The sequence below is a fragment of the Danio rerio genome, chromosome 14, assembly GCF_052040795.2.
Source record: "Danio rerio strain M-AB ecotype USA chromosome 14, GRCz13ab, whole genome shotgun sequence".
Classification (NCBI taxonomy): domain Eukaryota; kingdom Metazoa; phylum Chordata; class Actinopteri; order Cypriniformes; family Danionidae; genus Danio; species Danio rerio.
The window spans coordinates 36,690,775-36,704,426 of record NC_141034.1 but is presented as its reverse complement, the minus strand read 5'-3'; the positions used below and the strand labels follow the sequence as shown (position 1 = coordinate 36,704,426).

Genomic DNA, 13,652 nt, shown 5'->3' with positions numbered 1-13,652 from the left:
TTGCTGTCAGTGAAAGTTCGGGCTTTCAGGATGCAATCCAAAAAACACAAGGGCTATTATTAGAATGTTGGAAAATAAAAATTGTTAAATAATATAAAAAATACGAATACAAAAAATTGTTTTGAATATATATTTTTGTGTATTTATTTTTTAATAATGCATTTATTTTTCTTATATTATATTATATTATATTATATTATATTATATTATATTATATTATATTATATTATATTATATTATATTATATTATATTATATTATTAATTTTCTTTTCGGCTTAGCCCCTTTATTAATCTGGGGTAGCCACAGTGGAATTTATTATATATATATATATATATATATATATATATATATATATATATATATATATATATATATATATATATATATATATATATATATATATATATATATAAATATTAAATAAAATAAATGTTAAATAAAATAAAGGAATAAAACTGTTATGTAATCCACACTCCGAAATAAAAGTACAAAATCGGTCACAGGGGTGGTTCCCCGTGGGGTTCCCCAAGGGGTTCGAAAAGAACATTTATTAATATGAACTATTTAGAAATCTGGCTTACACTAACTAAGCATATATTAAAATATAATATATTATTATACAGTATATGCTGAGTCGATGTAAGCAAGTAATGCTAATTTTAAAAAATAAAATAATATATATATAATATATAAGTGCCATCTGAAATTTTCTTCTAAAATGAGCATTTTTTCCGAGGCTATATACACACACACACACACACACACACACACACACACACACACACACACACACACACACACACACACACACACACACACATAGGTATGTATAAGTAAATATATTTCTACTAAGTTGTTGTAGTAACGCTCATTTATCAGTAATGAGAAAATAATTTATTAGACTAGTGTTTTTACTAGATGTTTCATATCGGTGCGTCCTTAATACTAATTTAAATTGAATGACCACTTGTTTACTGTGACTCTTATATTGCAGGAGTTGGTCTGCAAATCAGGAGTATGGCTTCATTATAGATGGGGCAACATTGTCGTTAGTGATGAACCCACCCCGTGATGCGGATGCCAGTCTCTACAGGGGGCTCTTCCTGCAGATCTGCCAAAACTGCACTGCTGTTCTCTGCTGCCGCATGGCACCCCTGCAGAAAGCTCAGGTCTCACCTGCACAGCAGAACACTGCTTGCTCTTCTCTATACCACACTTAAGGAATTACTTGACTAATATTCTCTTATGCTCACTTTAGATAGTGAAGATGGTAAAGAACTGCAAAGGTTCCCCAATCACACTCTCCATCGGCGATGGGGCCAATGATGTCAGCATGATTCTTGAGGCACATGTGGGCATTGGTGAGACCTCAGTATACTGTACAGTCACATACAGTATGCTTTACACTTTCAAAAGGTTGACTTTTATACATCAATGACACATTAAATTGGTCAAATAAATGTAAACTGCATCTAAATGTTGCTTGTTTAAACTTATTATTCATCAAAGAATCTTGTAAAAATGTGTATTGTTTGAAACAGCGCAGCTATTTTCAACACTGGTAATAATATTAGATGTTTCTTGAACAGCAAATTTACATATCAGAGTGATTTGAAGGATCACCAGACACTGAAGACTGGTGGTTTGAAAAGTAGTTTTGCCACCTTTTTTAATTTTAAATAACATTTTAAAATATGAATAAAAATGTTATAAGATGAGTTATTTTAAAATATAATATATTCAAATATGTGCTAAATATTAGGTGTTATGTACTATGTGTATATAACATCATATATGTGCATACTAATTATTAGGAACTTTTTAAATATTTAATTTTGCATTTCTTTTTAATTAATACATTTTTACAAACCACAATTTTTTTTTAATAGTGATGTTTTTATGTAATTAAAGCCAACATGTCTTTCTAAGTTTTTTTTTTTTTTCCTCCAATGTACTGTGATGTTACTATTGTGTGTTCAGGTATTAAAGGTAAGGAGGGCCGTCAAGCTGTGAGGAACAGTGACTATGCCATCCCTAAACTCAAGCACTTAAAAAAGCTTTTGCTGGCTCATGGGCATCTCTACTATGTGCGCATTGCCCATCTTGTCCAGTACTTCTTTTATAAGGTTGGTCTGGTATTCAATGGAGCTCGCTTTAATTTTTAAGTATAAAAGTAGTTATAATGTAATTTTTATCCTTTTCTTCTCCCTCAGAATCTTTGCTTCATCTTACCTCAGTTCCTGTACCAGTTTTTCTGTGGATACTCTCAGCAGGTATGTACAATTAAACCGCTTCCTTCTCCCCTGGCTTTGCTCTTTCCTTTCCATCTTTCCTCAGATTTTTTTTTTTTAATCTTTGCCTTTCGATTAAAGTGATATATATAACAAGCACAAACCTATTTATATTATATTATATTATATTATATTATATTATATTATATTATATTATATTATATTATATTATATTATATTATATTATATTGTATTGTATTGTGTTATATTATATTATATTATATTATATTGTATTGTATTGTGTTATATTATATTGTATTGTATTGTGTTATATTATATTATATTATATTATATTATATTATATTATATTATATTATATTATATTATATTGTATTGTATTGTATTGTGTTATATTATATTATATTGTATTGTATTGTGTTATGTTATATTATATTATATTATATTATATTATATTATATTATATTATATATTATATTATATTATATTATATTATATTATATTATATTATATTATATTATATTATATTATATTATATTGTATTACATTTTTTGGTGAGCACACAAATTTTGCATTAGCGTTCATAGAACACCTTTCTAGAACAACATCACACTACCTCCAAAAAGTCTCTATGTACTGTTATACTTTCCTCCAGAGAAGCAGATGGAGCTCAACTCAATGACAAATATTATAGTTAACTGGAGTATATTTAATTCGACAGTTAATCTGTCTTATTTTGTTAGCATAATGTGTATTTATTGTGGCATTTGTTAACATTGGTAGCCTTTTGCATTGCAAGCAAATTTATAATTATGAGACTGCCTCATTACAGTGATCAGAATCCCTATGGGATCAAACGAATGTAACTTTGGATAATCGCTTGCGTCTAAAAGTGAGTTTTGAGCTGAAAGTTTTCAGTCTTAAATATGTCTCAATTATTTATGTTAGCTGGTAGCCTGAAATGAAAACATCAGTAGTGATCAGTGGTGCATGTCTTCTCCTGTGTGCCAGCTGGCCTGCTTTGGACCAAGGTATTTGTTAGACCATAAAACCTCTTGCTGTTGGCCCAGAGGAAGCCCATACAAGGCTTGATTAAGCACTGGAAGTGGCAGTGGAAATGCGACTGTCCCTGACATACACCAGCTTGCTTGCTTTTGGCCCAGCAGTGGAAACGTTGTGTCTAATCCCTTTCCTTCCTTCTCCTCCATCAGTGTCCTGTCAAGTCTGCCTTAAGGTGTCCCTGTTATGCTATTTTAAAGCTTCCTAATTTTGTTTTGTAGGTCTCCTGCAATAGGTATACATTTATCCAGGGTCACAAACATTTCCAGTTTCTCACAAATAACACTGGAGCATAACCTCTTTTCTCTTTTGTATGTAACCTTTCATTTAATGGTCTTGCTTTGATTGGTGAGACAAACCAGTCTTGATTGTCAGATACAAACAAGCAAACAAAGCAAAACATTACCATATCTGAATTTCAGATTTCATCAAACGGCTCTGTCTTTATAAGTTGCAGAGTGTTAAAGTGCTGAATGAAATACACACCTATTTAAATGATTAAAATTTTTAAAAATTACAACAGTTCTTATGGTCAACTCAAAAGTGAACATGTACTTGTTATGGTTGTTTTTTATTATTATAGATTTGGCTTATGGCTTATGAAAACAGAGCTATATTTTCTTTGTTTTTGTGTTTGTATCTGGTTTAATGTAAACTTTATGTGCTGCTGTTTTGACCAGGACTTGCTAGAAGAGATTTTGCATCTCAATGATAGCATCAATATCAATAGCATCGATTTTACCTTATTAATTCAGTTCACAATTCAAATGATACACCAGAACAATGATAACCCAAACCAAAAAGTGCAGAAAACAGCTTCTTTCAGATGTGTTGACAATACATCACAAACTCTTCCATCCCTCAGATACAAGTACAGTGTTTGAGGGTCAAAATAAGGCAAGTGATGAAGAGCGTAGGCTGCCTTTATGCAAATATGGTACAAAACTATAAAAGATATAACATCCCAAAATGTATAGTAGGATCACTTTAATAAAATGTATATCTCAATTATTGCATATTCATCTCTTAATTGCTCAACGGTCTTCCAATATGTGACTTCTTATAACTGGGTTTCAACCTCTCATTTTCCAGCATGTGTTTTGTGTGTATATATATCGAGCAAGTAGCCATCGCATGTGGCCACAGTCAAGATTTTCCCTCTCTTTGTTGTGTGCATATGTGTGATCTCCTAAACGTGGTATTAACCTCCCCATTACCCTATCCTTTCCCTCCCTCGCTCCCCTTCCCAGCCCCTGTACGACGCAGCCTATCTGACGATGTACAACATCTGCTTCACCTCCATGCCCATTCTGGCCTACAGCCTGCTGGAGCAGCACATAGCCATCGAGATTCTGCTGGACAACGCCACCCTCTACAGGTGCTAGCGTGCACTGCAACTCTTCTGTCTTTTTTTGTATAGTCAGTGCTATTGCTGACAGTTTTCTTTTGCTTTTTATATCTTTATTGCATTTTAACTTTACACTCAGAAAATACTGAAGTAAAAACAACAATTACAGTATTTTACATCGATATTTATGCTTTCTATAATGGAGACCTGGAAGGGACATGATGGTTGGGAAAAAAGTAAGTGAAAGAAAAACACTGGGAGGGACGGAATAAACTAGATAGGAGTGATAGGATATTTTTATTTTAATTTTTTTTGCTGATTCAGATGTTGTATAGGATGATGATTGACGCACAGTTTTAATGGAAAGAAAGTGAATGCAGACATTTTTATGTTAATTTCAGCGTGCTTTCAAGATTAAAAGTATGGGAGAAATGTGTGAAAATACTTAATGGTCGGATGATAGCAGGATAGAATGGTAAAATAGGGGAGAATCATGGCAAAAACGAGAGCGTTGACATGTATGAAGTGAACAGGAAATGTTTGTCGGACAGCAGTTTTGTGAGGGAACGCAAAACATCTTTGCGAGGGAACGCAAAAACTTTAAAAACATATATTTTCCTATCACTCAGTTTTTTTTTTCCCATCCATTTTTTTTCTTCCACCCATTTTCCCCCCACCATCACGTCCCGTCCAGGTCTCAGTACTCGATTTATCTCTTAATATTTAGGTTATCTTTTCCAATGTCATGTTTGTAACGTTGTCTTTTTGTTAACAACTTACATTTGGTACAGTCAGCTATATAGGCGACAGTAGAAAATTACCATAAAGTATCTTCCCTTTCACTTCTTACCAAAATGTCAATTCTTGTTCTTTTTTCAGAGAAATAGCCAAGAATGCCATGTTACGCTGGCGACCTTTCCTCTATTGGACAGTATTAGGAATATTTCAGGGTCTCTTGTTCTTTTTTGGTGTCCGTTTTCTGTTCAGCAATCCAGCCCTTCAGGATAATGGGCAGGTTAGAGACTGTTATACTTTGTTTCTGTATTTACATTAAGAAATTGGGAACTGCATTTGATTTGTTCTCTGTTTTGTTTTTTCCAGGTCTTTGGAAACTGGTCTTATGGAACAATTGTCTTTACAGTCCTTGTTTTTACTGTCACATTAAAGGTTAATTGTGATTATTATTATTATTTTGTTTAAAAAGCTTCCCAGATCTCCATTTGCCATTGATTGACTGTTTTCCTTCTCTCAGTTGGCTCTGGACACGCGACACTGGACGTGGATCAACCATTTTGTGATCTGGGGCTCTTTGGCTTTTTATGTTTTCTTCAGCTTCTTCTGGGGAGGCATTATATGGTGAGGAAACATTGAAAACAGCAGTATAGTATGCTCCTCTCTTTTGAGAGTGAACGCCAATCTAATTTCAACAAGTAGGACTTGTTCCTAGATTAACATCTCTGTTGACCCTGGAACAACATTCCAATCAGCCAATCAGAATTACAGTGGTATGTTTACCGTTTATATTAAGTTTAGTCTTACTGTTACAGTAGGTTTATGCACTTCTACATGAATGTTATCTAACTATTATTCCCCTCTGATTTTGGCTATCATTTACAGTTATGGTTGGGTTTAGGGGTAGGTAATAGGTATGGATTACATTTTCAAACAGAAATGATGTTCCAAAATCAACTTGGGTGTTAATCCAGGGTCACAATAAAGTGAAATGTCACTGTTCTCGTCAGAAATTTGTTGGTCTATTTTTTTTACTAGTTTCACTTAAAATCTAATTGTAAATAATCTTTTTAACATTATTTTTAACATTATAATCTTTGATAAGTCTTAAATTCTACACTAATACTAAAAACAAACCGATTTTATGATTATCAGACTGTTCCAAACAACACTGGAAACTACACTTTTCATCTTTTTAGATGTAATATTAATATTACAATTTTAAAGTAACTATATCTTTAAATCTACAAGAATTTCATTTAAAAGTATTATATTTGGATAAAAATTTTCATGAAAATTCAGGCTACAGAAAAAAACTGTTGTTTTCAATATTTTTGTCTTGCTTCCCCTATACAAAAATATCTAAAGATTTGAATATAAGGATATATTTCTTTGAAAAGAAAGCTTACTTGTCTCATTGTTTTACTCATTTCCACTTAATACATCAAACAAGAAAAAGATATTTGCCAGTAAGGCAAAAAATATATTAAAATAAGAAACGTCCAAAAAAAAAAAAAAAGGTCTGCTTTTGTGCTTCATCCCTATTGTGAATAATTTCCAGGTGGCTTTTTTTACCACGAATAAACAAACTTTACCCTAATTTGTGGGTCCCTTATAATTAATAAATCATAAAATGTGCTCCCCACTAGTAATGTTGGAGGGGGGCCTTACAATAGTTTGTGGGGGAAAAGGGGGTCTCAGGCGAAAAAAAGTTGGGAACCACTGGTGTACTGTGTAGCAAAAATGTACATTATGGTGATAACTAGCAGTGTGCTCAAGCAGGCCATGGTCCCAAAAATGGCTCTTTTGCCCCCAGAAGAAAAGCTCAGATCCACACCCACCTCAAATTTCATTGGTCACCAACTTAATATTAGACTTTTTTTTTTGTGAAATTTGCACTTAAAGAAAAAAACTAAAGAGGTGTTTTGTGGGCCAAAAAAACTAGTTTGTTGCCTGAGGGCAACACCATGCCATAGAAGGTTAACTTGCCTTCTCTTTCCTTCTCTCCCTCTCATATTTCCCAGGCCATTTTTGAAGCAGCAGCGTTTGTATTTTGTGTTCGCTAACATGCTCAGTTCCGTGTCCGCGTGGCTGGTGATCATCATCCTCATCCTCCTCAGTCTGCTGCCAGAAATCCTCTTGGCGGTGCTTCGAAAGCCCAAAGGACCACATTCACGACAGGTACTGTATACCATTCCTCTCTTTTCCTCTCATTTCCACAATATGCATTTCATTCTCCCAGGTTTACCTCTCCTCTGTTCCTCTTTCATCTTCCACTGTGTCCTAACCAGGCGTGTCACAACACAGTCACAGCCAATTAGAGGATATTTGAAGTTTAATATGAAGAAGGATTTTGGAACCAGTGTTGGCAGGCAAAATGCCTGGTCACTTGGTGTGGTCACGGCTGGTTAGCGCAAAAACTCTGATTTACATGGACAGGAGGACACTTTTATTACTTGTTGCTTTATCACGTCACACCTGGTTAGCACACTAAATCACTTTTTTCTTTGAACACCCTCTGTCTTTGGTATATCCACATTACCACACACACACACATTCTCATTTTCTACCTTTTTTCCTTCACCTCCGGTCTCTGTTTTTCTTCCACTTGACTGTCATGAATTACACCATTGACTTTTCTTCCTAACAGAGCTCGTTGCAGGCCTCTGAATGATTTGGATCATTCTGATTGGTCAAACAGACAGGAAGTCATTGGGTCTAATTGTTACTATCACTCTTCTTCGATGTCCTCGACTTCTGTGGCTGTTTGTCTGGCGTATCGCTCTTATTTAAATGACCTTTCTTCTGTTAGTCAAGCGCAAATACTTCCATCACCCTTAGCTGCTGTCAGTGGCTACCCAACCAGTTAACATGTACCACAGTTTGAGTCAATAAACAATAATTAGACCTCTCCAATCATTCAATTATTTAGAGGAAGCGAGCGCACACATGCTGCTTTTAGTGACGCTGGCTAAGTAGGCTTTCAGGTCAGAGATGAGCATACGGTGCTAATCTTCCCCCCTGCCACCTCACAGGTAGGTGCCACGTCCCTTCCAAGAATAATGCGTGTCAATTAAAAAGAGCAGCAGGGTGAAGTATGGTCACAATCGAATATTTATGCAGTTTATATTGTCAAACTTTTTAATGGTTAATAATAATTAAAAGGCAGGTTAGGGTAATTAGGAAAGTTATTGTATAACAATGGTTAGTTCTGTAGACTAACAAACCAATATGTAGCTTTAAGGGACTAATAATTGTGACCTTTTTTTAAATGCTTTTATTTTAGCTAAAATAAAACAAATAAGACTTTCTCCCGAAGAAAAAATATCAGACATACTGTTAAAATTTCCTTGCTCTGTAACTATAATTTGGGAAATATTAAAAAAATCAAAATAGAAATTCAAAGGGGGTTTAAGAATTAATGATTTCAACTGTAACATGATTTTTACTGACCAGTATAAAGGCCCTGTGTGAGTGTGATGCAAAGCCAGAGAAATCATATGCAGAACATGCTTGTACAGCAAACATGAAACAAGTAATCGACAGTAGTAAAATCATGCAAAGTATTCAAATAAACGCTGCTATTAAGAAGTATGCATTTATTAGCATTTTAATGCACTTTAAAGTCAGGCATGTCGATTTTTAGATCTTTGAAGTCAAAAAGATTTAGGACAAATGCGCAAAGTCTAAAACACATGGCACAAAAGCATTAATGCCTAGTTCAGACTGCGTGATTTTAGCCCCGATTTTGGCTCGCCGACAGGTTTTGAGAAATCGCCGACAAATGCCTGAAATCACAGGCAAACGCTGCTTGTGCACGTGAGTGACAATCAAACAGTATGAACTTTCAAAGACGCGATCTGAGAGAATCGCCGATGAGTCGCCGATGCCTGCGAGATATTTGGCATGCTAAATATCTGGAGCTGTCGGCGATTCAAGTCATGCCGTGTGAATTGAGTTTTGACTGAAAATAACATCAGCGATCACTTACAGCCAATGAGAGAGCAGCTTTCACTTGTGTGTGCATGTGTGTATACCTGCTGCAGGCCAGCAGGAGGCTGGGGGAGAAGTTAAAAGCGCTCTTTTTCGGTTTATTTGGACCCACGAAATGGAGGAAAAACTAGTACAGGTTTGACAGGACTCAGGAGCAGCTGTGTCTGTTTGACGCTTCATACAGAAAGAAGTTAGTTTATTATCAACGTTGAGGAAAAATGGCTAATTCCCTTTAAAACCCAGGTGAGCAAACATGTACATGTTCTACCCCCTTAAAGGCTTCTTTCTCATTATGTAGTTAATAACAAAAGATATACTACGTGTTTTTGGCTGTGAGACGTAGTTTGGACGAAGTTGTCGGCGATTCTTCCTATAGTAAAGTCATGCAATGTGAATGTCCCTTTCGCCGATCCATCTTGCAGTGTAAACAAAGCAGCGACAAAACGCTAGCCCTGATGGTCATGCAGTGTGAAAACATCTGTGACACGACTACTTTGAAAATCATGCAGTCTGAACTCGGCATAAGGGTGTGTCCGAATTCACTTTTTCCTGGAGCATGGTCTAACAGGGTTGTGCTTATTCTCATAATGAGTTTATAGTAGGGATGGGAAGATTAACCGATATGTATCGATACGCGGTCATGCGCGTGCACGATGCGAGTGCATCGGTAGAGCAGCAGAGGATGAATGAAATTTTGGAAGCAAATCGAGATGCATCGGTTTTTGCGAGATGCATCGATTTTTCCGAGATACAGCTTATATTTTTAATATAGAATGTATTTTTTATTTATTAACAAGTGTTGTCAACCTGTTTTTGGCGCATAATTTAATCGACCTACATAAAGTAAGCCTTAGCAACGGATTTGCGGATGTGTACACTTTCACTACAACTCAGTGTATCAGGTGTGCGGATGAAGCTAGTGGTGCGCCCTCAGAAAGCGCGAGAAGCAAAACAAACATATTCCCCACTGAGTTTTAAATCTAAAGTATGGCAAGCAACATTATGGATTTAAGGATGGACGACATGACAGGACAGATGCAATTTGCAAAATGTGCCGCGCATCTGTAAAATACGCGGGCAGTACGACTAATCTGATATCTCACTTGAAGCGGCGCCACGGTGTTGTTGAGGAAGCATCTTCCAGTGTTTCTGCATCCCCGGCTTTCGCACTGCTTCAACCAGTTCCAAAAGTGGTGAGAAAAGCATTGCAAGTTTTTTTTTCCATGCGCAACAGTTCTGCTCGCTCTACGCCAATAACGAATGCTATTGCATTGTTCATCTGCAAAGATATTCAGCCTAGTGTCACGGAGAACGAAGGTTTTAAACACCTCCTCCTGTTAATTTTTATTTAATTATAATAATAATAATAATATTAATAATAATAATGATAAAAATAATTGGGTGTCACGGTGGCACAGTGGGTAGTTTGACCACCTCACAGCAAGAAGATTGCTGGTTTGTTATATTTTTATTAGCCTGTTGTTTACAGTGACAGTGATGTTTCAACGCAGCATAACTGCTAGTTCACGACCGTAAGTTTTGAATAATCAGTGGCAAAATATATCTTTGTAAAACTTATTTTCATAGTTGAAAAGTTTAATCACAATTCTTGTTGTGCAATGCTAAATTTATTTATGTTGAAAGAGTGCAAATATATACATATTTTTTTAATATATATTGCACTTATACATTCTGTTTATCTTGAAAATACTTAAATAATATGTGCTATATGTTCTAAAATGGCCCTCTACTGTAAACTGACACTCTGGCTCTGAGAGAAGAGCCAGTTTGTAAAAAAAGTCTTGGTTTTGCTTGGTTTATAAATAATTAAACTCATTCAATGGCACAGCATCCTCTTTCACATCATCTCATAAACTTGATCTAATTAGTTAGTGCTGAAATATCGCATTGTATCGTGATATGGGTGTGAATCGTATCGTGTTGCATCGCAATATGTCACAAATGTATCGCTAATATATCGGATCGTATTCTTTGTATCGAGATGCGTATCGGATCGGCATTATAGCTTAGATGCCCAACCCTAGTTTATAGTATTACATCCATTAAACCAATCAGAGTATCATCTCTGATTCTTTTTAAGAGTCAGTTGTGTCACGCCATGGTGCATTTGCCATTTACAAGACTGACTTTGGACAACTGAATGCTTTACTAGCGAGAAAACAGTTAAACAGACCATCTGCAGCGCGAGGTTTGCTTCCTCTTTACCATTACTCTACTCCTTTACTTTCGTGTTTATTAAAAAAATATAAATATGCATATAATAAATAATTCAGCTAAAAATAATATCCTTTATTTTTTCTTTATGTAAAGATATTTGTGTTATGCTGTACATCATGTGTGTATTAAGCAAGCTGTTAGCGCTTTGAACCTGCATAGGTGCATAACTAACGTGCTCTGAGCTGGGCTTTAGATTAGCTGTCAGATGGTCAGTGGCGCTATTTATTTTAGTTCTTCAATATAGCAACATACAAACAATGCATTAACACACTTCCTTTTTAGACCGGAACATGCATAAGTCCACAAAGTGGCGCAAATGGATTGGCTATTTAAACAACATGGTGCAAAACGTGGATATTAGGGTTGCTCTGGTTTGAAAATAGCAACAAATCGCGCCAACCATGACTTGCGCCTTATTGCGCCAGGTTTGTGATAGGGCCCTTTGTATTTATTTATTTAATTAATTAAACTTTTATCATTTTATTCTGTTGTTAAATTATTTAAAAGTGACAGTAAAGTTGTTTAATGTCGCATCAAAATGGTTTTAAAGACTTTTTATTAATCAAAGAAAACTATTTAAAAATATGAAGCAGCACAAAGTCAATCACTCATAATAAATAAAGTTATGAAAATATTATGTGACCTTGGAGATTGCTGATAATGAAGCTTAACTTATGAAGTCAAATGAACTGAACTGAACTTAGCCATCACATTAAAAAATTACATTTGACATCTGTTTTTTATATGATAATTTTATGCAATAATTTTTCACAGTATTACATTGAAGTGTATTTTTCCTGAAACGTATGTAGCCTTGATGCGCACAAAACCTGTTTAAAAATATTTTTGTTGCCAAACTTGTGAACGACAATGCATTTAAAGGTTAAACTAAATTAAGAACAAATTTGAGTTTATTATTCTACTCTACAGACCACACGTCTTTCATCACCAGAATAGTTAGTGTGTTTCTACCTTACTGAAAGCCTTATTCATGCTGATCTGCTGAATCAAACTGCACATACTGAAAGTTCAAGGAGTTTCTTTTAATATCTACTTGCGTTTTTCCCCTCTACTCTTCTACCACCCTTTCTCACCCTTGATCTTTTTTTCATTTCCCTGTCCTCTTTGGCCTCTCCTCCGTGCTGTGCTATAGATGAAACGACGGCTTCCTTCCTCTGGGACGTCCACTATCTTCATGCTGTCGCAGACTGCTAGCACTCACAGCTTTTCCTGGAGCGACTGAGGTCTCTCTGCCTGCTCCTCTTCTGCTTTTTGTCTCACTGTCCCTCCTGTCTGTATCTTCAGTGTCCTGCCTGCCGTCTCTCCACCTGTTTGTGAGATGTTGTTCTTTGCAAGCAAAAAAAAAGGTTGTTCTGCTCTGGCACAAATGTGTTTGTCACGGGTGCTGGGTTTGGATTGTCGGGTCAGAATGTGTATCGTGGTGGCGTTGTGTTGTGTTTTGAGGCAAGAGTTGTGAGCTGAGCCGTGGTGGCGGTTGGGTGGTCAGCTGTAAGGGCTGCAGGGTATTGTGGGGGATTCCTTCGGCTGCCTGTTTTCGGTGCCTGCTGTCTCTGCATGTCCAGCCAGCAGAATGGAGCACTTAAAACAAACAGGGTCTTCCTGCATGCATGTTCGGCCCAGCCTGCAACACTCCCCACCCAAACCACTGTCACCTTCTGTTGCGGGTGCATCGTGCCGGTTGATTCAGAGTGAGATTTTGGATGAATGTGAGAGCGAGTGCTTATTTTGTCAAATAGTTTTTGTTTTGTTTTTTTAATTTATTTTTTAGCATTGCCCAAAAATATATGTGATTGAACCCGTTAGCCTTTCTGGATACCTGTAAATTATGGCTTGGATTACCTTGGGCTGAATCCTCCAACACTATAAGGTTAAAAGACACTACAATAACTTACACCATGTCCTAACTACTTGTAAAATGGCAACTTACTAGTGACATGCAATTTGGGTTTCCTCACCAGATATGACACAACCTGTATTTAAATACCAGTGACATTCAGGATGAATAAAGCA

General features: G+C 35.8%; 1 protein-coding gene across 10 annotated transcripts in view; it reads left to right on the top strand.

Moving 5' to 3' along the window:
* atp11c (ATPase phospholipid transporting 11C (ATP11C blood group)) overlaps positions 1-13,652 on the top strand; it is a 166,415-nt gene that overhangs the window by 143,313 nt on the left and 9,450 nt on the right. For 7 of the 10 annotated variants that reach the window (XR_015507623.1, XM_087281721.1, XM_087281719.1 and 4 more), the window contains 9 exons: positions 997-1,171; positions 1,261-1,363; positions 1,983-2,128; positions 2,216-2,275; positions 4,561-4,688; positions 5,538-5,673; positions 5,760-5,825; positions 5,911-6,014; positions 7,415-7,571. Coding sequence is in view for 9 of the 10 variants with exons in the window: in XM_087281721.1 (XP_087137847.1) it covers positions 997-1,171; positions 1,261-1,363; positions 1,983-2,128; positions 2,216-2,275; positions 4,561-4,688; positions 5,538-5,673; positions 5,760-5,825; positions 5,911-6,014; positions 7,415-7,571 (1,075 nt within the window). In the remaining variant the exon portion in view is untranslated. Of the gene's footprint in view, positions 1-996; positions 1,172-1,260; positions 1,364-1,982; positions 2,129-2,215; positions 2,276-4,560; positions 4,689-5,537; positions 5,674-5,759; positions 5,826-5,910; positions 6,015-7,414; positions 8,692-12,774; positions 12,866-13,652 lie in introns of those variants that run through there. The other 3 variants (XM_087281716.1, XM_087281717.1, XM_087281722.1) reach the window with 2 other exon arrangements.